The 25,126-nt window shown below is 45.5% G+C and overlaps 1 protein-coding gene across 3 annotated transcripts in view; it reads right to left on the bottom strand.

The window, feature by feature from the left end:
- Positions 1–25,126, bottom strand: part of FGF12 (fibroblast growth factor 12) — a 926,229-nt gene that overhangs the window by 38,226 nt on the left and 862,877 nt on the right. For all 3 annotated transcript variants that reach the window (XM_063916449.1, XM_063916448.1, XM_063916446.1), the window contains one exon: positions 19,936–20,134. In XM_063916449.1, the coding sequence (XP_063772519.1) occupies positions 19,936–20,134 (199 nt within the window). The remainder of the gene's footprint in view (positions 1–19,935; positions 20,135–25,126) is intronic.

Here is a 25,126-nt window from a genome sequence, read left to right as displayed (position 1 = left end):
CATAGTCATTATTAGACATTTAATTAAATTTTTATGCATCCAGCTGGAATTATATACATTTTACTTTGCCAGTGTTGACAGTACATGTATTATTATCATGAGCTAGTGAGAAATTGCAATAAGCGGGTGCATTAGGTCGACACAGGAAAATGTTGACAAATGAAAAGGTCAACATGGAAATGGTTGACACAAAAAAGGCTGACACACCATTTTTATTTATTTTTTGGTGTAGTTTTCACCGTCAGAGCACCAGGAACCCCAATTAGTGTAGTGCATCCTGTGGCTCATTTGCAGGTTACTATTGCCAGTCGTAGTCCACGTGGATGTAAAAGTATAAAAAAGGTGTTAAAATGTCAAAAAAGTGATATTGACATGTGTCGACCATATGTGTGTCGACCATTTGAAACGGACGACCTTTTGTACCTGTCAACCTTTTGCAGTGTTTACCTTTTGTAAGATTTGACCTAATGCATGTCGACCATATGGGGTCGACCTAGACATTGTCTATCTAAACATTGGAGCCCACAATAAGTCATCCACAATCTGTCATTTTGCTAAGAAATTGAATAGTAGTGCAATATTTGCCCCCCCCCCCCCCCCCCGGTGGTGCTAGACACACCCAACAGGCATGCCCCATTGTTGTTACATTGGTATCAGTGGAAATCGCTAATTTACTAATATTTGCCTTTGCATAAAAAACGCACCTCAATGCAAAAAAAAAAATCAATGTACTGTTTTTTTTTAGTGTGTTGACATGTGAATGCACATGTGTGGATGCAGCGCTGGTTTTCTTTATCCTCAATGCGGTAAACCCTAAAATTACTTGTGGTGTTTTCCTATATTGCTGGAGTGCCTGGCATCCTTTTTTTTCTATAAATTGTTAATCTCTGACACTCATATGGAATTGCTTACATTCAGTGAAGTGCCCAACTCTCCTAATCATATATATATTAAATACTGTATAAAATAAAAAGAAATCAATAAAAACACTTCTAGGTTTTTTAATGCTGAGTAAGCCCACTGTAACCCACAACGTCCCCAGTTCCCATGATGCTATGCCAGAGTGACAATGGAAATAATATCACACTTGGTAAACACCATGCTACTAAATACAATGCTGGAGCCTATTGGGCTACTTGATGCTGGACAGGGTAAAGGGTATTTTCTAATCCTTTCTTTATCAGGAACATACAAAAATGGGATTTTGGTACGTACTTACCGGTAAATCCTTTTCTCGGAGTTCATAGGGGATACTGGTGGAATGGTTTACTGTGGGTATAGATGGGATCCGATGGAACAGGTGCATTTTACATCAGTGATGGTGTGTGCTGACTCCTCCCCACTATGCCCCCCCTACAGCCAGTCTAGAATACTGGTCCCGAAGAGACAGAACAACTTGGAGAGGATAAGGAAATAATAGAAAAGTTCAAGAAAGAACCCGACTATGGGGGTGATTCCGAGTTGTTCGCTCGCTAGCTGCTTTTAGCAGCATTGCACACGCTAAGCCGCCGCCCTCTGGGAGTGTATCTTAGCTCAGCAGAATTGCAAACGAAAGATTAGCAGAATTGCGAATATAAATTTCTTAGCAGTTTCTGAGTAGCTCGAGACTTACTCACAGATTGCGGTCAGATCAGGCCGTTTCGTTCCTGGTTTGATGTCACACACACGCCCAGCGTTCGGCCAGCCACTCCCCCGTTTCTCCAGACACTCCCGCGTTTTTCCCTGACATGTCTGCGTTTTTCCACACACTCCCAGAAAACGGCCAGTTTCCGCCCAGAAACACCCACTTCCTGTCAATCACACTCCGATCACTTCAATGATGAAAATTCTTCGTTCGGACGTGAGTAAATCTACTAAGTTTTGTGCTAAAATACTTAGCGCATGCGCACTGCGTACCATGCGCATGCGCATTTTTGCCTTAATCGCTCTGTTGCGAAAATCGGCAACGAGCGAACAACTCGGAATGACCCCATATATAACTTAGAACCTATAACAAAACCTCAACCCACACTTTTAATCACTGAAGTTTGTAGAAAAAAAAAACCAGCACGGGCGGGCGACCAGTATCCCCTATGGACTCAGAGAAAAGGATTTACCGGTAAGTACCAAAATCCCATTTTCTCTGTCCTTGATAGGGGATACTGGTGGAATGGTTTACTGTGGGGACGTCCCAAAGCTGTTATCCTGGGTGGGAACGTGCTGTACTGCCTGTAACATGGAATGTGCAAATTGAGAGTCCTCCGATGCCAGTGTGTCAAATTGATAAAATTTATCGAAAGTGTTGGATCCCGGCCATGTAGTTGCATGGCACAACTGCAGTGCCGAGACTCCTCGAGCTGCTGCCCAAGAAGACCCAACTGAGCGGGTAGAGTGGGCCCTAACCGAGAGAGGCAACGGTAAGGAAGCCTTCAAGTAAGCCAGCTGGATGGTGACCTTAATCCACCTGGCAATTGTCTGTTTCGAGGCAGGAAGACCTCTTTTAGGAGAACCAAACAGGATAAAAAGGGAATACGTTTTTCTAATATCCTTAGTAGAGTCTACATAGATTTTGAGAGCACGTACAACATCTAACGTGAACGGTGCCACAGCATCATCTGTTATTACGGGAACCACAATCGGTTGATTGATATGAAAAACTGATACCACTTTTGGAAGGAAAAACCACTTGGTGCGAAGTTCCGCCATGTCATGGTGGAAAATTAAATAGGGCGACTTGCATGACAACGCTCCATCAGAAACTCGTGTAGGTGATGCTAAAGCCAACAGAGTAACTGTTTCCCATGTCAAATATTTAAATTCTGTTGACTCTAATGGATCGTACAATGAAGATAGCAGAAATTTCAACACCAAATTTAAGTCCCAGGGGGCCGTAGGCGGCACAAATGGCGGCACAAATGGAGGCTGAATACAAAGTACTCCCTGGAGAAAGGTCTGGACTTCTGGTAAGGTGGCCAGGCATCTATGGAAAAATACAGATAGGGCCGAAATCTGGACTTTGAGAGACCCGAGACGTAAACCTGCATCCACACCTGTCTGTAAAAATCGTAAGAATCGTCCTAATTTAAAAACATCTGGTTAGTAATGTCTGTTTTCACACCAGCCTATATATGCCTTCCAGATCCTATGATAATGTTTTGAAGTAACCTCCTTCCTAGCTTTTAACATAGTAGGAATGACTGAGCGGGGAATACCATGCCTGGCTAATATCTCCCTCTCAGTAGCCACGCCGTTAAACGAAGCTTTCATAAGTCTGGAAAGAGAAACGGACCCTGTTGCAACAGATCCACATGGAGTGGAAGTGCCCATGGATCGTCTATAAACAGAGCTCTGAGATCTGCATACCACGCTCTGCGAGGCCAATCTGGAGCAATCAGAATAGCTACTACTCCTTCCTTCTTGATTTTCTTTAATACCTGTGGTATTAGAGGAAACGGGGGAAACAGGTATATCTTCTGAAATACCCAAGGAATCGTCAACACATCCTCTGGGTCTCTTGTTTTTCAGCAATACATGTTTAGCTTCCTGTTGTGGCGAGATGCGGATGCTATCTGTGGATGACCACAACACGTCACAATCTGTTGCCACACCTGAGGGTGAAGTCCCCACTCGCCTGGATGTATATCCTGCCTGCTTAGGAAGTCAGCCTCCCAATTGTCCACTGCTGGGATGAAAATTGCTGATATCACTACTGCATAACATTCTGCCCAATGAAGAATCCTGGTGACTTCCTTTATTGCACCTCTGCTTTTGGTTCCGCCCTGCCGGTTGACAACCAGTATGCAACCACTGTGGCACTGTCTGATTGAATCTGAATGGCGTGCCCTCGTAGGAGATGAAAAGGCCGATGTAAAGAATTGAAAATTGCTCTTAACTCCAAAATGTTTATATGAAGTCTGGACTCCTGTACTGTTCATTTTCCTTGGAACTGATGACCCTGCGTCACTGCCCCCCAGCCTCTCAGGCTGGCGTCTGTGGTCACCAGGGTCCAATCTGACACTGCGAAAGCCCTCCCTGCTACTAGGTTTTGCGTTTGCAACCACCAAAGGAGGGATAAGCGTGACTGGGGAGAGAGACAAATAATCTGGTGCATGTGTAGATGCGAACCTGACCATTTTGCTAGAAGATCTAGTTAAGTAACTCTGGAGTGAAACCTTCCGTATTGAATTGCCTTGAACGAGGCAACCATTTTTCCCAGAAGTTGTATACAGAGATGTATTGACACTCAACGTGGATGGAGAACCGCTCGCACCAAAGTCTGAATTGCTCTGGCCTTGTCCAAGGGGAGAAAAACTCGTTGTAGGACAGTGTCCAGGATCATCCCCAAAAATTGTAACTGCTGAGTAGGTTGTAGTTGTGATTATTGAAGATTGAGAATCCAACTGTGATGGATAGGGGTTTCCTTTGTGAGGCTTATGCTGGTGTAAAGCTGCTCTTTTGAAGGTGCCTTTATGAGGAGGTCGTCCAAGTACGGAATTATATTCACCCCCTGTAGTCTGAGTTGCGACATCATTTCTGCCATGACTTTCGTGAAAACTCGTGGAGCCGATGACAGACCAAATGGCAGGGCCTGGTACTGATAATGATCGGACAAGACTGCAAACCGAAGGAAAGCTTGGTGAGTAATCCATATCGGAATGTGTAGATAAGTATCATTAATGTCTAACGACACCAAGAATTCCTGGCTTTCCACTGCTCTCAGGAATTCAGAGCCTTCAAATTCAAAATTGGCCTGACCGACCCATCTGGTTTTGGAAATACAAATAAGTTTGAGTAGAACTCATTGTTCTTCTGGTACGGGCATTATGACTCCTGCTTCCAGAAGTCTCTGAATAGCCACCTGGAGAGTTAAACGAGCCTCCAAAGAAGCTGGTAAACTGGAGGTGAAAAATCTTTGAGGAGGAGTAATCTGAAACTCTATTTTGTACCCTTGACAAATAAGATCTTTGACCCAGGCGTCTTGACAAGACTCTACCCAAACCTGACTGAAGTTCCTTAGCCGTGCCCCTACCCTGGGATCTTCTAGGTGAGATGTCATGGCGTTAGGCCGAGGGTTTAGGTACAGTCTTTTGTTCTTGTGGGGCTGGTGCTGTTAGTTGATGTTCTCTGTCTCTGTTGCCTCTAGCAGCATTGGATGCTCCCCTGCCTCTTCCTCTGAATCTAGTGGGATGAAAGGAATGAAACGTAGGCCCACTAAATATGCGTCTGGGCGGCTGATGGAAGAAAATTGGATTTTCCCGCTGTTGCTTGTGTTATCCACTTTAATTCCTCACCAAACAAAGCTTCTCCAGCTTGGACTCTGCATCCGCAGTCCACTGAAGTAACCATAAAGCACTACAAACTGAAACTGCCATTGCCGAAATTCTAGGCTTAAGCAACCCTGTTTCTCTAGAAGCTTCACATACAAAAGCTGCCGATTCCTGAATATGTTGGGCTAATTGGATTAATTCCTCTTGAGGTTTTCCTTCTTGCAAATCTGATATCTGGCCTTGCGCCCAAACCTCCATAGCCTTATTCACCCAACAGCTTGCAATTACCGGTCTCAGCACCACTCCTACAGCGGTATAGATTGATTTCAAGATGTGTTCCACTTTTTTGTCCGAGGGATCTTTAAGAGTAGTAGCCCCTGGTACTGGGAGAAGTATCTTCTTCGAGAGCCTGGAGACCGAAGGATCTACCATTGGCGGCTGTTCCCACAATTTCCTGTTATCTGGTGGAAAGGGAAATGACAACAGAATTATTTTAGGAATCTGAAATTTCTTATCAGGATGTAACCATGCTTCCTGAAACTGGCTATCTAGTTCCTGGGAAACTGGGAAGGTCACTATAGACTTTTGCGGTTTGCTAAAAAAAAAAAACCTGCTGTAGCTGAACCTCATATTTGTCAGAAATTTGCAGCACCTCTTTAACTTCCAGAATTAGGGCATCTACACCCAGAGGAGACAGTTCATCTTCTATAATGCAATCCTCTTCCTCATCAAATTCTCCCTCCTCTAGAGGTGGTATAATCTCATCCGAATCAGACTGTAATAATTTGGGTAAAGCTCTTTTTTTTAGAAACTATTTGAGCAGGTAAAGGAGGGACTGGTGTAGTTTTTCCCATAGCTAAAGCTAAGGAATCTACTGATTGTTTTAGGGATTGAGCCCAGACTGGTTCTGGCGGTGATTTTTCCCTGTGTTGTCTGCCCGCTATAAGCTCTGAGATATCGGAAATAATGCCAGTAAGAGCTGCCATCCAAGGTGGGGTCTCCTGGGATCTACTTGCCCTCTGTAAAGAAGATTCCTCTAAACATAAATCACAAAATAGGGATACCTCTGAAGAATTCTGCGTCAATTTTGCAGAACATCCCTTGCATGTAAAAAACTTCTGGGAGCCCTTAGATGTTGTGCTTTTAACAGACATTACTGTACCTGTGTCTAGCATGTACACATTCACAGAAAAAAAAAACAAGTCTGTAAGTCAAGATAAATAAAAAAGAGATATATATCTAAATATATAGAAATATACGTTATGGTAAGAACTTACCGTTGATAACGTGATTTCTCTTATGTCCACCGGTATCCACAGGATAACATTGGGATATTGTCGAGCGACAGCGAAAATGGCACCAACACGGTCACAAGCTTTCTGGCCTCCCAGGATGCATTGGGGCCCCACTATATAGTCCCACCCACTGACTCAGTCAGATCAGTTCTTTCCATAGCGTTTTTAGGCAGGAACAGGCAGAGACCTGTTTAGGCGATAAGAACACACATGCACACCCTTCCATACAAGAAGGAAGAGGTTTTAGTGATTGTCTAGATCCTCAAATCAGATGCGTCAGGGTGGGATCCCTGTGGATACCTGTGGACATAAGAGAAATCCCGTTATCAACGGTAAGTTCTTACCATAACGTATATTTCTCTGGCTGGGTCCACAGGATTATCCACAGGATAACATTGGGATTCCCAAAGCCATTTTAGTGGTGGGGACGCTCCTGATTGCACAGGAGGACCTTTCGCCCGAAGTCTGCGTCATGAGAGGCAAAAGTATCCAAGGCATAATGTCTAATAAATGTGTTTATGGAAGACCATGTGGCTGCCTTACATATCTGTTCTGCTGAAGCACCCTGTTGTGCTGCCCAAGAAGGACCTACCTTACGTGTAGAGTGTGCAGAGACATTAGCCGGAATAGGGAGATCTGCATGAGAATAAGATTCTGATATTACCATTCGGAGCCATCTCGCCAGCGTCTGTTTACTAGCAGCCATCCCCTTCTATGGAATCCGTAGAGGATGAAGAGAGAATCTGTTTTCCTGATGGCACTAGTACGATCTATGCAGATTCTTAAAGCCCGGACCACGTCCAGCGACGCTTCTCCCGCAGAAAGTCCCGAAACCTGAAAAGCTGGGACTACAATCTCTTCATTCAGGTGAAACTTTGATACCACCTTTGGAAGATAGCTAGATCTCGTTCTGAGAACTGCTCCGTCTGGAAAAAAACTTAGGAAAGGAGACTTACATGATAATGCTCCTAAATCTGACACTCTTCTGGCTGACGCCATTGCCAGTAAAAAAATAAGATTTTACTTACCGGTAAATCTATTTCTCGTAGTCCGTAGAGGATGCTGGGGACTCCGTAAGGACCATGCTGGGGACTCCGTAAGGACCGTGGGGATAGACAGGCTCCGCAGGAGACATGGGCACTTTAAGAAAGAATTTAGTTCCTGGTGTGCACTGGCTCCTCCCTCTATGCCCCTCCTCCAGACCTCAGTTAGAGAAACTGTGCCCAGAGGAGATGGACAGTACGAGGAAAGGATTTCGTTAATCCAAGGGCAAGATTCATACCAGCCACACCAATCACACCGTATAACTTGTTGTAACTACCCAGTCAACAGTATGAAAACAACATAGCATCCGTTCGAGACCGATGCAACTATAACATAACCCTTATTGAAGCAATAACTATATACAAGTATTGCAGAAGAAGTCCGCACTTGGGACGGGCGCCCAGCATCCTCTACGGACTACGAGAAATAGATTTACCGGTAAGTAAAATCTTATTTTCTCTTACGTCCTAGAGGATGCTGGGGACTTCGTAAGGACCATGGGGATTATACCAAAGCTCCCAAACGGGCGGGAGAGTGCGGATGACTCTGCAGCACCGATTGAGCAAACATGAGGTCCTCCTCAGCCAGGGTATCAAACTTGTAGAATTTTGCAAAAGTGTTTGAACCCGACCAAGTAGCAGCTCGACACAGCTGTAGTGCCGAGACCCCCCGGGCAGCCGCCCAAGAAGAGCCCACCTTCCTAGTGGAATGGGCGCTTGCTGAATCGTGTTACAAATCCAGCGAGCAATAGTTTGCTTTGAAGCAGGGGCACCAATCTTGTTGGATGCATACAGGACAAACAGCGCTTCAGTTTTCCTGACTCTAGCCGTTCTGGCTACGTAAATTTTCAAAGCCCTGACCACATCAAGTAACTCGGAATCCTCCAAGTCACGTGTAGCCACAGGCACCACAATAGGTTGGTTCATATGAAAAGATGAAACCACTTTTGGCAGAAATTGCGAACGGGTCCGCAATTCTGCTCTATCCAAATGGAAAACCAAAAAGGGGCTTTTATCTGACAAAGCCGCTAATTCAGACACTCGCCTAGCCGAAGCCAACGCTAATAACATGACCACCTTCCACGTGAGATATTTCAACTCCACCGTTTTAAGTGGTTCAAACCAATGTGACTTTAGGAAACTTAACACCACGTTAAGATCCCAAGGTGCCACCGGAGGCACAAAAGGAGGCTGAATATGCAGCACTCCCTTTACAAAAGTCTAAACTTCTGGGAGAGAAGCCAATTCTTTTTGAAAGAAAATGGATAGGGCCGAAATCTGGACCTTAATGGAACCTAATTTAAGGCCCAAATTCACTCCAGTTTGTAGGAAGTGAAGGAAACGGCCCAGATGGAATTCTTCCGTAGGAGCATTCTTGGTCTCACACCAAGAAACATATTTTCGCCATATACGGTGATAATGTTTTGCTGTTACTTCCTTCCTAGCCTTTATCAGCGTAGGGATAACCTCAACCGGAATGCCTTTTTCTGCTAGGAGCCGGCGTTCAACCGCCATGCCGTCAAACGCAGCCGCGGTAAGTCTTGGAACAGACAGGGTCCCTGTTGCAACAGGTCCTGTCTTAGAGGAAGAGGCCACGGATCTTCTGTGAGCAGTTCCTGCAGATCTGGATACCAGGTCCGTCTTGGCCAATCTGGAACAATGAGGATTGTTCTCACTCCTTTTCTTCTTATTATCCTCAACACCTTTAGTATGAGAGGAAGAGGAGGAAATACATAGACTGACCGGAACACCCACGGTGTCACTAGGGCATCTACCGCTACTGCCTGAGGGTCTCTTGACCTGGCGCAATACCTCTGTAGCTTTTTGTTGAGGCGGGACGCCATCATGTCTATCTGTGGCTGATCCCACCGACTCACAATCTGTGCGAAGACTTCTGGATGAAGTCCCCACTCTCCCGGGTGTAGGTCGTGTCTGCTGAGGAAGTCTGCTTCCCAGTTGTCCACTCCCGGAATGAACACTGCTGACAGTGCGCTTACATGATTCTCCGCCCAGCGAAGAATTCTGGTGGCTTCCGCCATTGCCACTCTGCTCCTTGTGCCACCTTGGCGGTTTACATGAGCCACTGCAGTGATGTTGTCTGACTGGATCAGAACTGGTTGGTCGCGAAGTAAGGTCTCCGCTTGACGTAGGGCGTTGTATATGGCCCTTAGCTCCAGGATGTTGATGTGAAGACAAGTCTCTTGACTTGACCAAAGACCCTGGAAATTTATTCCCTGGTGTGACTGCTCCCCAACCTCGGATTTTTGCGTCCGTGGTCACCAGGATCCAGTCCTGAATGCCGAATCTGCGTCCCTCGAGAAGGTAAGCACTCTGCAGCCACCACAGTAGTGACACCCTGGCCCTGGGGGACAGGGTGATCAACCGATGCATCTGAAGATGTGACCCGGACCACTTGTCCAGTAGGTCCCATTGGAAAGTCCTCGCATGGAACCTGCTGAAGGGAATGGCCTCGTATGATGCCACCATCTTTCCCAGGACTCGAGTGCAATGATGCACTGACACCTGTTTTGGTTTCAATAGGTTCTTGACCAGAGTCATGAGTTCCTGGGCCTTCTTTATCGGGAGATAAACCCTCTTCTGGTCCGTGTCCAGAATCATGCCCAAGAAGGGTAGACGAGTCGTAGGAACCAACTGCGACTTTGGAATATTGAAAATCCAGCCGTGTTGCTGTAACACTTTCAGTGAAAGAGATACGCTGTTCAGCAACTGCTCTCTTGATCTCGCTTTTATGAGGAGATCGTCCAAGTACGGGATAATTGTGACACCTTGCTTCCGCAGGAGCACCATCATTTCCGCCATTACCTTGGTGAAAATCCTCGGGGCCGTTGAGAGACCAAACGGCAACGTCTGAAATTGGTAATGACAATCCTGTACCGTAAATTTTAGGTACGCCTGATGAGGTGGATAAATGGGGACATGAAGGTACGCATCCTTTATGTCCAGTGACAACATAAAATCCCCCCTTCCAGGCTTGCGATGACCGCTCTTAGCGATTCCATCTTGAACTTAAACCTTTTCAAGTATAGGTTCAGAGATTTTAAATTCAATATGGGTCTGACCGAACCGTCCGGTTTCGGGACTACAAACATGGTCGAATAATAACCCCTTCCCTGTTGAAGGAGAGGAACCTTGACCACCACCTGCTGAAGATACAATTTTTGTATTGCGTTTAACACTATTTCCCTCTCTTGGGGGGAAGATGATAGGGCCGATTTGAAATACCGGCGAGGAGGCACCTCTTCGAATTCCAGCTTGTAACCCTGAGACACAATTTCTATTGCCCAAGGATCCACCTGGGAGTGAACCCACATGTGGCTGAAATTCCGAAGATGTGCCCCCACCGGGCCCGACTCCACCAGTGGAGCCCCAGCGTCATGCGGTGGATTTTGCAGAGGCCGTGAGGACTTCTGTTCCTGGGAACTAGCTGTGTTGTGCAGCTTCTTTCCTCTGCCTCTACATCTGGCAAGAAAGGACGCACCTCGGACTTTCTTGTTTCTTTGTGAACGAAAGGACTGCATTTGATAATGCGGTGCTCTCTTAGGCTGTGAAGGAACATAAGGCAAAAAATTTGACTTTCCAGCTGTAGCTGTGGAGACCAGGTCCGAGAGACCTCCCCGAACAATTCCTCACCCCTGTAAGGTAAAACCTCCATATGCCTTTTTGAGTCGGCATCACCTGTCCATTGCAGAGTTCTAGGACCCAGTAGACTAATGTCTCTTTGAGCATCTCTCATATATAGGACAGCGTCTTTTATATGCCCCAGGGTCAGTAATACAGTATCCTTATCTAGGGTATCCAATTCCTCAGATAAGGTATCCGTCCATGCCGCTACAGCACTACACACCCAGGCCAACATAATTGCCGGTCTTAGTAAGGTACCTGAATGTGTATAAATGGACTTCAGGGTAACCTACTGTTTGTGGTCAGCAGCATCTTTGAGGATAGCCGTATCCTGGGACGGCAGGGCTACCTTTTTGGATAAGCGTGTTAAAGCTTTGTCCACCCTAGGGGAGGATTCCCATCGTAGCCTATCCGTTGGCGGGAAAGGATACGCCATAAGAATCCGTTTGGAAATCTGCATTTTCTTATCTGGAGATTCCCAAGCTTTTTCACATAACTCATTCAGTTCGTGTGAGGGGGGAAAAGTTACCTCAGGCTTCTTTCCCTTATACATATACACCCTCGTGTCAGGGACAGGGGTTTCCTCTGTGATGTGCAAAACATCCTTTATTGCTATAATCATATATCGAAGGAATTTAGCCAATTTTGGCTGTAACTTTGCATCATCATAATCGACACTGGAGTCAGAATCCATGTCGGTATCTGTGTCAACAATTTGGGATAGTGGGCGCTTATGAGACCCTGACGGTCCCTGCGACAGAGGGTCAGGCACGGGTTGAGACCCTGACTGTCCCAATGCATCAGCCTTGTCAAATCTTTTATGCAAGGAATTAACATTATCATTTAAACCCTTCCACATATCCATCCAATCAGGTGTCGGCGCCGTCGGCGGAGACACCACATTCATTTGCTCCCGCTCCTCTCCCACATAGCCTTCCTCATCAGACATGTCGACACAAGCGTACCGACACACCACACACACACAGGGAATGTCCTTTCTGAAGACAGTTCCCCCACAAGGCCCTTTGGAGAGACAGAGAGAGAGTATGCCAGCACACACCCCAGCGCTATAATATCCCAGGAATAACACAGTAACTTAATGTTAACCCAGTAGCTGCTGTATGTATAGCTTTTGCGCCTAATTTTGTGCCCCCCCTCTCTTTTCAACCTTCTTCTACCGTGTATCAGCAGAGGAGAGTCCGGGGAACTTCCTCTCAGCGGAGCTGTGGAGAAAAAATGGCGCTGGTGAGTGCTGAGGGAGAAGCCCCGCCCCCACGGCGGGCTTCTGTCCCGCTTATACAGTAATTTTGGCGGGGGCTCATACATATATACAGTGCCCAGCTGTATATATGTGTACTTTTGCCAACATGAGGTCCCAAATGCTGCCCAGGGCGCCCCCCCCCCTGCGCCCTGCACCCTTACAGTGACCGGAGTATGTGAGGTGTGTGGAGCAATGGCGCACAGCTGCAGTGCTGTGCGTTACCTCTAGTGAAGGTCATGAAGTCTTCTGCCGCCTGTGAAGTATTCTTTTCTTCTCATACTCACCCGGCTTCTATCTTCCGGCTCTGCGAGGGGGACGGCGGCGCGGCTCTGGGACGGACGGCGAGGGTGAGATCCTGCGTACCAATCCCTCTGGAGCTAATGGTGTCCAGTAGCCTAAGAAGCAGGACCTAGCTTCAGAGAGTAGGGCTGCTTCTCTCCCCTCAGTCCCTCGATGCAGGGAGTCTGTTGCCAGCAGAGCTCCCTGAAAATAAAAAACCCTTTCAAAATACTTTCTATCAGTAATCTCAGGGGAGCTCACTGAAAAGCACCCAGCTCCTCTGGGCACAGTATCAAACTGAGGTCTGGAGGAGGGGCATAGAGGGAGGAGCCAGTGCACACCAGGAACTAAATTCTTTCTTAAAGTGCCCATGTCTCCTGCGGAGCCCGTCTATCCCCATGGTCCTTACGGAGTCCCCAGCATGGTCCTTACGGAGTCCCCAGCATCCTCTAGGACGTTAGAGAAAAGAACTTTAACCGTTAACCACTTAAGATCTGCTCTCTCAAGTGGTTCAAACAGAGGACCCTGGAGAAATTTAAGAACTAAATTCAAATCCCAGGGAGCTACAGGAGGAACAAATGGAGGTTGAATATGTACTACTCCTTGAAAAAACGTACGTACATCCTGTAAATCAGCAATATTTTGCTGAAACCATACAGTTAACGCTGATACTTGAACCCTTAAGGAAGCAACTCTCAAACCTTTATCCAATCCTGCCTGAAGGAAATCCAAAATCCTAGCTACTTTAAAAGATCTCGGATTGACATTTTTTCCAGTACACCAGTGAATATAGGCTTGCCATATTCTATGATACACACGGGCCGAAGAAGGCTTTCTTGCTCTAAGCATAGTTTGGATTACTTGTTTCGAAAATCCTTTAGCCTCTAGAATAGAGGTTTCAACAGCCACGCCGTCAAAGATAGGCGATCCAGATGACTGTGACAACAAGGACCCTGCATTAGCAGATCTGGACGTTGAGGGAGCAGTATCGGTGCTTCCATGGACATTCTCAACAGATCTGTGTACCAATGCCTTCTTGGCCAAGCTGGAGCTATTAGAATGATTGCACCTTTCATCTTCTGAACTAAAGCTCTGCGACTGATCATCATACGGAGTTGAATCTATTGTATCATCATCATCCGATGTATCATCTTGTGTAGTCTGCCACACAGACGTATCTGTCTTAGTCTTACCTGCCCCTTGGTTGCTTGTAGAGGCTACTGGAACCAAACCATAGGAAGGGAGCTGCATGTATGGGTTCATAGTGTAACCTAACCCTTGAGGTGGTGCTACCGGAGCTAACCTGTCCACTATTGAAGACAGAGTCTTTGCGAACATATTCCATGGTGGCTCTGTTGGTGGTTGAACCAACTCCTGTTTTTTACTTCGCTGAAAAGCGAAACAGTTTGCACACAAACCCTCATAAGTGACCAATTGATTCATATCAATTACCCCTGACTTACAAGATAAGCATGTTAGGGCTGTAGGAGTGCTTGATAAATTCTCCTCATCACTTTTGCCGCTCACAGACATGGTATTAACCTGTTATTGACTACACAATTTGTGACTGAAAATCACACATATGTCAGTATATAGAGGTGAGATCAATCTGACCACAGTGCACCTGATTTGAGGGTCAGAACAGGACTGACATTACACAGAAAAGTCAGCACACATACTAGCAGTCAGTCACATGTTAAAGCATTAGACATTGCCATATGAGAATACAACCTCCAGAACAACTTATACATAAGTAGGAAAATTGTACTTCTGTTTTAAACTGGTTCTTTTTTCAACATAGCATGCAGAAAACACAGTAATATACAGGTCTCATATGCAATAGGTACTAAAAATTAACAATACATACTAAGAAGTAGAGAGAATTTTTAGTACTGTATACCCTGCCTCCGTAGGGCGGGATACAGGGAGACTCACCACACTTCCATATCCAAGCAAATACGCTCGTAAGACGCTGAGTGGATTCAGACGCTACTGTGTACACTGCCGCTCTTGATAACTGATAACGGACACGGACGCTCACCAACTAACACGGACGCTGAGCGACTTCCACGTGTATGCAGACGCTAAGGCCTGCGACTCGGTCTGGGCGGGTTTGTCTCCAGTGTACACAACCGCAGCGTCTAAGCTGCGACCGAGTACCCTCGTGGTAGCGTCTGAGCCGGAAGTGAGGTCATTTAGTTCATGAAACGAGAAACACGCGGGAACTGGCCATGAACTCGGAGGAGGGACGGCCAGGAGAGCGTCTGAATCCCCCTGTTGACTTAAACTCCCAGGATCGCGGCCTCTACGTAGTCCTGGCGCCTATGATCCCCGGAGCGTAGCGCTGTCGCACTCTAGATGTTCGGCGCATCAACACACTGTTTGTAGTCTCCACCAAAACAAGTGTAGCTGTGTCCTGACCCCTCTAGTAAGAGGAAGTCCATAGACTCACCGTCTCCCCATGCTCCGGCCACAGCCTGGTTACGTCTGCTGGACCTGCTAGAACATCCGACACAGACGCCCGTCGAGACAGCACTGATACCCGAAGGTAAGCGTTGTTGCGACCCGGTGGGGAGTTGTTGGAGCGACTCTTTCTAGAATGCGTTTAAGACGCTGTTAAGATAAGTCGCTCAAAAAAAAACAATATAGTAAGTCTATAAAAATAAAATAATAAAAGCTTGAGGCTGCTCTCACAGCAGCCCTATGACCATGCAGCTTCCTGCCGCACCAAGCAAAAAACTGATCTGACTGAGTCAGTGGGCGGGACTATATAGTGGAGGCCCCAATGCATCCTGGGAGGCCAGAAAGCTTGTGACCGTGTTGGTGCCATTTTCGCTGTCGCTCGACAATATCCCAATTTTATCCTGTGGACCCAGCCAGAGAAATATAAATATGTACATATATAATTATATATAAATAGTACACATTACATGCACACCGTAAAACTATAATTAGACAGTAATGCAGACTGTTATAGTCAGAAAAATAGAGGGAGAGTATGCACACCTGCCCTTAAAGCCGTTTGTTCTGGCAAGGCAGTTTCTATAATGCAAGTAGAGTAGTGAATAACACTCTACCCCGCTCTCCTGAACCCCTCTACACCCCACAGTAAACCTGGCACAGTATTGTAAACTGGCTGTAGGAAGGGTATAGTGGGGAGGAGCCAGCACACACCATCACTGAGAAATTTAAAGTGCACTGGCTCCATAGGACCCCATCTATACCCACAGTAAACCATTCCACCAGTATCCCCTATGGAGGACAGATAAATATAATTTACAAATTTACAAATTTGCGGTCACATTTTCTTTCGTGGAAAAGTTTTTATACTCCTTATAGAAGTCCAAGCCTATTTTCAGGTTCCTGGACTGTCAGTGACAAGCAATCTGCACCTACTTTTGCAGGACAGTGGGATCACCTGCTAATGTTCATGGCTTGGACTAGTATTCATTTGGGATCAGCCATTTCATTCATTTCACCTTTCTATTTTTTATCTAAAAATCAGCTTACATTTAAATGTTTTTATGAAATTGGTCTAATGTGCCAAAATTCACCTTCCCATTATAACGTGCTCTGTATGGTGCAAGGATCTCTGCTTATGCAAAACCAAGCATTGCCCACAGTACCATCAAAACACCTGCACTAAACTTAACCCCATTACAATTGTGACTGAGATGTGTACGACTTGGAATCACCTGTAAATGCGCCCACTCAGCTGTGGAGCATGACAGCGTTAAAAACTGCAATATACGTCCAAATACAAACTTGCTTACAGCTCTGCATCAGCCCCCGAGTGCTTAAAGTCGCTGTGAAGAGCACTGTTACATAATATAAGAAAGAAGAAAAATTATCAGTATCTGCAGTCACTGTGAGGAGCACTCCCACACAATGTAACAGGGAAGGAAAATCAGTCTATAGTCACAGCAAGGAGATCTGCTACTCAACATAACAAGTAATTTAAAGGGATCTGGAAAACTTTATATCCCAAACATTCTGGAAAACCTACTTAGATTTTCTCCCACAATAGGTCTGTCCATAAGTGCCGCCTTCTGGGAGAAGCCCAGAGAAAAGCTACAGATGACCACACTGGGGGCGTAGCTGGCTCTTGATTTCATTAGACCCTGCAATCATCTCTGCAAAATGCAGTGAATTTCAGGTCTGTGGGGAAGGGTTGGGGCTAAAATGTGACCTATCTTAGACCCGCAGTTCCTGGCATTACCTCCCCATCCTGTCCACTTCACCAGGAAGTGGGCGGGTTGAGGGAGATCCACGCATTCTACTTGAGGTCTGCGGGTCTACCAGAATATCAGGAGTCTCCCGGACCTTCAGGGAGAGTAGGTAAGCATGGGATTGTCGGAGCGGATGCCCTCTGAACTAGATGTGAGCTTCAGATATTTATATGTGTCCTACAGCTTCTGTGAAAACTTCAGAGATGCACATATCTTTTATATAGAATTTTATGTACTTTATTTGGCTCATAAATAGCCCTTTATAAATAAATATAAATTTATATATATACCGGGGGTAGCCAACCCTGGTCCTCGAGAGCTACCAACAGTTCATGTTTTCCATCTCTCCTAGCAGGTGCACAGGTGCGGTCATTACTCACTGACACATTTTAAAAGATCCACATGTGGAGCTAATTACTTCACTTGTGATTCTTGAGGTGGCTTGGAAAACGTTAACTGTTGGTAGCCCTCGAGGACCAGGGTTGGCTACCCCTGATGTATACAGTATATATATATATATATATATATATATATATATATACAAATAGAGAATTCAGCACTCACCATAGCAAGCTCACTTGTCCTCACAACATCAATAAATAAATGATGGGGGTTTAGTTAGTGAATTGGCCAATGCACGGAAGCCTGCATACCGCTCCACGGTACCCCACCTACATGCAGGTCCTACACTATCACAAAGCCTTAAGAATTAAAACCTGGCAACTGTATCACATAATATAACTGCAAATATGGCCACTAAGTTTAATGTATGCCTGCCACATATCTAGTGGCTTTTAAAGGCATACTAGTCACCTGACACAGCCGGTAAATTACTAAGGAGCAGCTGACACAGGTTTAGAACAATTGAGTTGTGAGGACAAGTGAGCTTGCTATGGTGAGTGCTGAATTCTCTATTTGTATGTATTTGGGTAGGTGGCCATGGGCTGCATGCACCCCACCCTATGAGTGGTGAGTGCAGACACTGCACCCCGCTTCTGGGGTGGCGAGTGCTGTGGTTTTCTATATTTGTTTGTATATATATATATATATATATATATATATATATATATATATATGTGTGTGTGTGTGTATCCCTCCTTATGAAAAACAGAAAATAGAAACTCAAATCAAATTTTTGTTATAAAAAAATTCAATATGAAATAACCTACAGTAAGTGTGAGTAAGGATCTTTACTTCTAGATGTACCCGAACGCCTGGTATCTTGGGAATGCTAGATAATATAAATACAATATGCTACATTATGAGGAAGGAGCTGGAGATACAAAAGAACTCATGCGGCGCTAACACAGGCTGGTGTGTAGACAATGTGCAGTAGGAGTTATTCACCTGCCTGACAGTCTCACTGAGGATGGCTGTCCAGGGACACACAGAACAGAGAAACAGAATCTGGAAAGCAATCTGTTCAATGCAAATAACAGAATGTATTTAACTGAATGAAAGCTGGATCCTCCTAGTCAGTGGTCGCTGCTGCACCTTGGATGCAGCGCAGACCTCACATTGCCGTGGGATGCGGCTAAGATACCGGCTGCCGGGATTCCAGCATTCAGAATAGCGACCCCAGAATGCCGATGAAGGAATCCCGACAGGGTCAGGAGACCGATTCCGGCAAACCGACAGTGGGCATCCCAAACGTAAGTATAGAGGACGGAGGTTAGGGGTAGGCTGTGGGGGGGGGGGGGGGGGGGGGGCATTTATGGTTAGGCTTCGGGGAAGGGGAGCTGGGGTTAGGCATCACCGAGGGGAGGTTAGGTGTAGGCACTAAAGGGGAACATTAGGGTTAGGCTGTGGGGAGTAAGGGTTAGGTTTAGACACCATAGAGGGGAGGTTAGGGTTAGAAACTAAGGGGGGAGGTTAGGGTTAGGCTGCAGGAAAGGTGGGTTAGGGGTAGGGGAGAGGGGATACCATACTTACCTCACCCCTGCCAGGATTTTAAAGATCAAGCTGTTGGCATCAGTATTGTGACCGCCGGCATCCTGTCCGACAGTAAACACATACCGGACCCCATTGCCGCACAGTTCGGTACAGGCTGCCACCAGACTCATGTGAAACTAGCCAATAGGAGTCTGGGGGTAGGCTCTGAAGAAGAAGCTAAGCTGATTGCTGAGCCCCGAGTGCAGCGGCGGCTGTCAAACACACAGCTCTACTGATCCCAGAGGATACGCAGCCAGCACATATAAGACATACAACATCACATGTTTATATGTATTAACCTCTCCCCCATGCAATGTGCGGTCTGTGATCCCACATGCAGCAGCTACTAATATTTGCAATAAAGAACATAACATTTTCAAGGCAACAGCTTTAGAAGATTGCAACCTTTCTCTACACTTCTGCTACTTACACAACTGAAAGATTTCACTCTCCATACAAACAACTTTACAATTTTCAGAGCAGTGAAGCGGTCCTGATAACATCCGATTTTGACATTATGGGCCTGATTCAGATGGGGCTGGAGTTGCTATCGCTGCTACATCCTGCGAAATGACCAGATAATCGGTACCTTGGTACCTCGGTAGCAGTTGCTACGGGATCTAAATAATCCCTTTGGCACCGATCCACGTATTTTGTCGACTTTGCATGCATTTTCGACAGTTTTTGGTCTGTTTCGTCCATGCCGATTCGACCCCCCACAAAGTTGAAAAGGCGTGGCGAATACAGAGCAAAAAACTGTTGAAAACGCCCTCTATTGAGTAACAAATTGTCGAATTAGTGACGATTTTCCGACTGTCGTAAAACTCTGCACTAATTGAATATCCCCCATAATGGATTGAAAAGCCAAGCCATCCATTGCATACATTTTATGCTTACAATATAAAATGTATTTGTGTACAAAGCATTCTGTGACTTACCGCTGTAAGATATGTTAGATACAAATTACGGCACATTGTCATCTTGAAGAGAAACAAAATACAGTCTTACCTTCTATGGGTTTTGGTACAAAATGCGATGATGGTTTGGTCTTTTTAACTCGGTTCCCTTTCATAATTTGCCCTTCATTACTGAGTCCTAGGAACCACTGCCGGCCGGATCCTTGCTGCCGATATAGTGTGGAAGAATAGATAACGTAGTAATTCTCAAACACCGACTCCTTAAATTTGCATTCTGGAGTAAAAATATCCTAGTTAAAGGAAAACAAAAAAATATATTAGAGTACACAGAGCTGAGTATGATGTCATGCACATTACATTAGGATACTGTGCCAGTGGTCAAGGTAATATAGGCTACAGTCTTTTCATAAGTACTAGTAAATAAATTGCAATTCTATATACGCTGAAGTAAAAAATGTCCAATATACAGATGTACTGTAGTAATAAAATAAAATAATCTCCCTTAATTGCCCAGCAGTGCAGCAGTATTACCCAATCATACTTTCCTTTAGGCTATACATATACTATTAGCAAGACAGAGACACTGAATAATTTTACTTTGTACCTGTCATGGATAATGAAATGTAATGACGGAAATATGGATAATTAAACATTGTCTGGATAACGCCTGAGTCTCTAAAGCAAAGCAAATAAATTCAACTGTAAGCTATATTTCTCTACACAAGATATACAGTAGGGTATGCAACATGCAGCCTTCCAGCTGCTGTGGAACTACACATACCAGCATTCCCTGCCACAGTTTTGCTATCAGGGCATGCTATAACTGCAGCAGGGCATGCTGGGATGTGTAGTTCCACAGCAGCTGGAAGGCTGCATGTTGAACACCCCTGACATTTAGGATTATGGATGTCATTCCGAGTTGATCGCTAGCTGCCGTTGTCCGCAGCGCGGCGATCAGGCTAAAAATCGTCATTTCTGCGCATGCACAGCAATGTGCACGTACGGGTACAAAGACCTCTGTGGTTTTGCACAGGTTCTAGCGAAGCTTTAAGTCACACGGCACAAAACAAGAAGATTGACAGGAAGGGGGCGTTTCTGAGTGTCAACTGACCGTTTTCAGGGAATGTTTGGAAAAACATAGGCGCGCCTGGGCGGACGCTGGGCAGGTGTGTGACGTCAAAAGCCAACCCTCCAACGTTAGAATCAACACACACGAAGAGTAAGTCCAGGGCTGGTCTTGTTTTGCACAAAATGTTTTTGCAGGCGCTCTGCTGCACAGGCATTCGCACTTCTGCAAAGCGAAAATACACTCCCCGGTGGGCGGCGACAATGCGTTTGCACGGCTGCTAAAAATTGCTAGCGAGCGATCAACTTGGAATGACCCCCTATATTTTACTAAGCCTTGTAGAGAGATAAAGTGGAATGACTAGTGCCAGCTCCTAACTGCCATGTAACAGGCTGGGTTTTAAAATCAACAAGTAGGAGCTGATTGGCTGATACTTTATCTCCGTCCACTTTATCTCTCTGCAAGGCTTAGTACATAGACCCCTTAGTATTAAATGTGAGATCAGAGAGGCATTTAGAAAAAAAACAAACATAAGAACAATATTTACATTTATTATGCACAGGTTATATGTGCCCACAGGGAAAATCTGTGACTGCTGGTTGACTGAACATAGATGGTAGGAAGGCCATAACTCAGCAGTGATAAAAGGGGGACGCCATAATGTTGATATGACCGACGCCGTTCTTTTAATCAATGTGAGTTTGCATTTTGCACCATAAGTCTGGGACCCACAAGTGAGCCACCTCCATATGCGTCTATCTTGTGGTCAGCATAGGACCCATTTTACACAAACATGCCAACAGTGTACATTTGATCCGCTTACACATACCCTACAAGCATCGTCCTGCCTTGCCATTTTTTCTCTCTCTCGTCTTTTCTCCTCTATCTTACATGCCACACTGTCATGTGCTTTATCTTCCCTTGTCCCTTCCAATCTATTAATTTACTGAACCCTTCATGCCACTGAATCACCTCATTTGATCCCCATCCTCTTCAATCTCAACCTTTTCCCAGTGAAGCGCAGTAGGCAGTCGTATCATCTCTGATCACCAAGACTGCAGAGATGATTTTCCTATTTGTTGCTTCCCGTTTGTACCATACAGTAGAGAAGAGAATGATTCTGTACCTGGAATCCGTTCGATGGATCGACCTACGCTAGATCGACAATCATAACATTGTCTATCTAAACGCAATTAATCATTCATACTGGAACCCTGCTACCTATGAGTTTTGCCACATGGTTAGAGGAAGAATAAGGTTTCCTGGAGAGCAGAACAGCTGGTGCTCTACCTCCCAGCCCATGAGAAACGTTTTACATGTAGGGGAAAGTTTTATCTGGCTGATATTGAGTGCTGTGTTTGAACTAAGAAGCCTTATCATTGCATTCAATGGTTTATTATACTACAATTTAGGTTTTAATTTTTTAAAACACGATCCAACTTCTCAGGATCCAGTTAAGCAGCAACAGAGCTCAAAACAGTCATCTGACATTGGTAATACAAAATGATATGTTCCTAGTGTGCACCCTTTAGCAGCCTCAGTATAGTATACAAAACAGGTTTTCTAATACTCAACATAAGCGAATAAAGAAAACACTAACCACACCTCCCTTCGCTATGATGCTCTATTTCAGCAGATGTGTAGTTCATACATAGAGAGAGTAAAAAAAGATCTTTGTGTAATACAGTAATACCCCTTTTCACACCGCACAAATAACCCAGTATCGACCTGGCATATTGCTGTGCGGTGTGAAAGTGCCCATGATTAGTTTCCAAGTTACCCAATTAACCCAAAATCCATGGTCCCAAGCAGTCCGATTACCGCCTGTTTCACGGCCGAAAGTTACTCCCCATCCTCTATAAGTTTCTGTTAGTATCAGTGCCTCTATCAAGATGGCAACCATGGGACTTCCTGTGTATACCTATTATAGTTGCTCCTTGACTTCCTATCCTCTTACAACCGAGTCCTTAGTTCATCTCTATTAGCAATGTATATCAGAACCTCCACTTTGTGCATCGGAACTAGCCTTATGTGTCTCCTGGTTTTGGTTGTCATGGGAACTATTCATTTGTAAAGTCTGAATACAACACAATACCATCAGACACAAACACAAGTCAGAGAATGGACCAATTCATACTTGGAATGATGTATGGAGATGACGTGCTCACAGAAATGCAGGCAAGATGCTGCACAAAACTGTGGTCAAAAGATTTTTGGTGGTCAAAAGCAATGGAACAGTATGTTCTCCTTTGGTCAATTTGTTCCAGTGGGAGAAATAAAGTTGATGAGGCCCCAGTAAGAATTATCTATCTTCCACTATCTGCGAGGAATGCAACAGCAAAGACTTCCCAGGCTCATCTATTATTCTTTCTATACAAACTATAAGGAATCCCTGCTGTTGGAGCAATCTGTTACCAAGTACGTAACTGCTGAAACTACATCATCCACGGGTGTGCTGATTCTACCTGCTCTGCCTACTGTTACACGTTCTGCCTGCTGTAACTCTGCCTACTTGCGTACTGACACCACCTACCACCTACAAGAAACCAAGGTGCGTTCCCTATCCACCCCAGCAAAAATAAGATTTTACTTACCGATAAATCTATTTCTCGTAGTCCGTAGTGGATGCTGGGACTCCGTAAGGACCATGGGGTATAGCGGCTCCGCAGGAGACAGGGCACAAGAATAAAAGCTTTAGGATCAGGTGGTGTGCACTGGCTCCTCCCCCTATGACCCTCCTCCAAGCCTCAGTTAGGATACTGTGCCCGGACGAGCGTACATAATAAGGAAGGATATTGAATCCCGGGTAAGACTCATACCAGCCACACCAATCACACTGTACAACTCGTGATCTGAACCCAGTTAACAGTATGATAACAGAAGGAGCCTCTGAAAAGATGGCTCACAACAACAATAACCCGATTTAGTTAACAATAACTATGTACAAGTATTGCAGACAATCCGCACTTGGGATGGGCGCCCAGCATCCACTACGGACTACGAGAAATAGATTTATCGGTAAGTAAAATCTTATTTTCTCTGACGTCCTAGTGGGTGCTGGGACTCCGTAAGGACCATGGGGATTATACCAAAGCTCCCAAACGGGCGGGAGAGTGCGGATGACTCTGCAGCACCGAATGAGAGAACTCCAGGTCCTCCTCAGCCAGGGTATCAAATTTGTAGAATTTAGCAAACGTGTTTGCCCCTGACCAAGTAGCTGCTCGGCAAAGTTGTAAAGCCGAGACCCCTCGGGCAGCCGCCCAAGATGAGCCCACTTTCCTTGTGGAATGGGCTTTTACAGATTTTGGCTGTGGCAGGCCTGCCACAGAATGTGCAAGCTGAATTGTACTACAAATCCAACGAGCAATAGTCTGCTTAGAAGCAGGAGCACCCAGCTTGTTGGGTGCATACAGGATAAACAGCGAGTCAGACTTTCTGACTCCAGCCGTCCTGGAAACATATATTTTCAGGGCCCTGACAACGTCAAGTAACTTGGAGTCCTCCAAGTCCCTAGTAGCCGCAGGCACCACAATAGGTTGGTTCATGTGAAAAGCAGAAACCACCTTAGGGAGAAATTAAGGACGAGTCCTCAATTCTGCCCTGTCAGAATGAAAAATTAAGTAAGGGCTTTTATATGATAAAGCCGCCAATTCTGACACACGCCTGGCTGAAGCCAGGGCTAACAGCATCGTCACCTTCCATGTGAGATATTTTAAGTCCACAGTGGTGAGTGGTTCAAACCAATGTGACTTAAGGAACCTCAAAACAACATTGAGATCCCAAGGTGCCACTGGAGGCACAAAAGGAGGTTGTATATGCAGTACCCCTTTTACAAATGTCTGAACTTCAGGTACTGAAGCCAGTTCTTTCTGGAAGAAAATCGACAGGGCCGAAATTTGAACCTTAATGGACCCTAATTTTAGGCCCATAGACAGTCCTGTTTGCAGGAAATGGAGGAAACGACCCAGTTGAAATTCCTCTGTAGGGGCCTTCTTGGCCTCACACCACGCAACATATTTTCGCCAAATGCGGTGATAATGTTTTGCGGTTACATCCTTCCTGGCTTTGACCAGGGTAGGGATGACTTCATTTGGAATGCCTTTTTCCTTCAGGATCCGGCGTTCAACCGCCATGCCGTCAAACGCAGCCGCGGTAAGTCTTGGAACAGACAAGGCCCCTGCTGGAGCAGGTCCTTTCTTAGAGGTAGAGGCCACGG

Source organism: Pseudophryne corroboree, chromosome 4 (assembly GCF_028390025.1).
Source record: "Pseudophryne corroboree isolate aPseCor3 chromosome 4, aPseCor3.hap2, whole genome shotgun sequence".
NCBI lineage: Eukaryota > Metazoa > Chordata > Amphibia > Anura > Myobatrachidae > Pseudophryne > Pseudophryne corroboree.
This window is presented reverse-complemented; position numbering and strand designations above follow the sequence as displayed.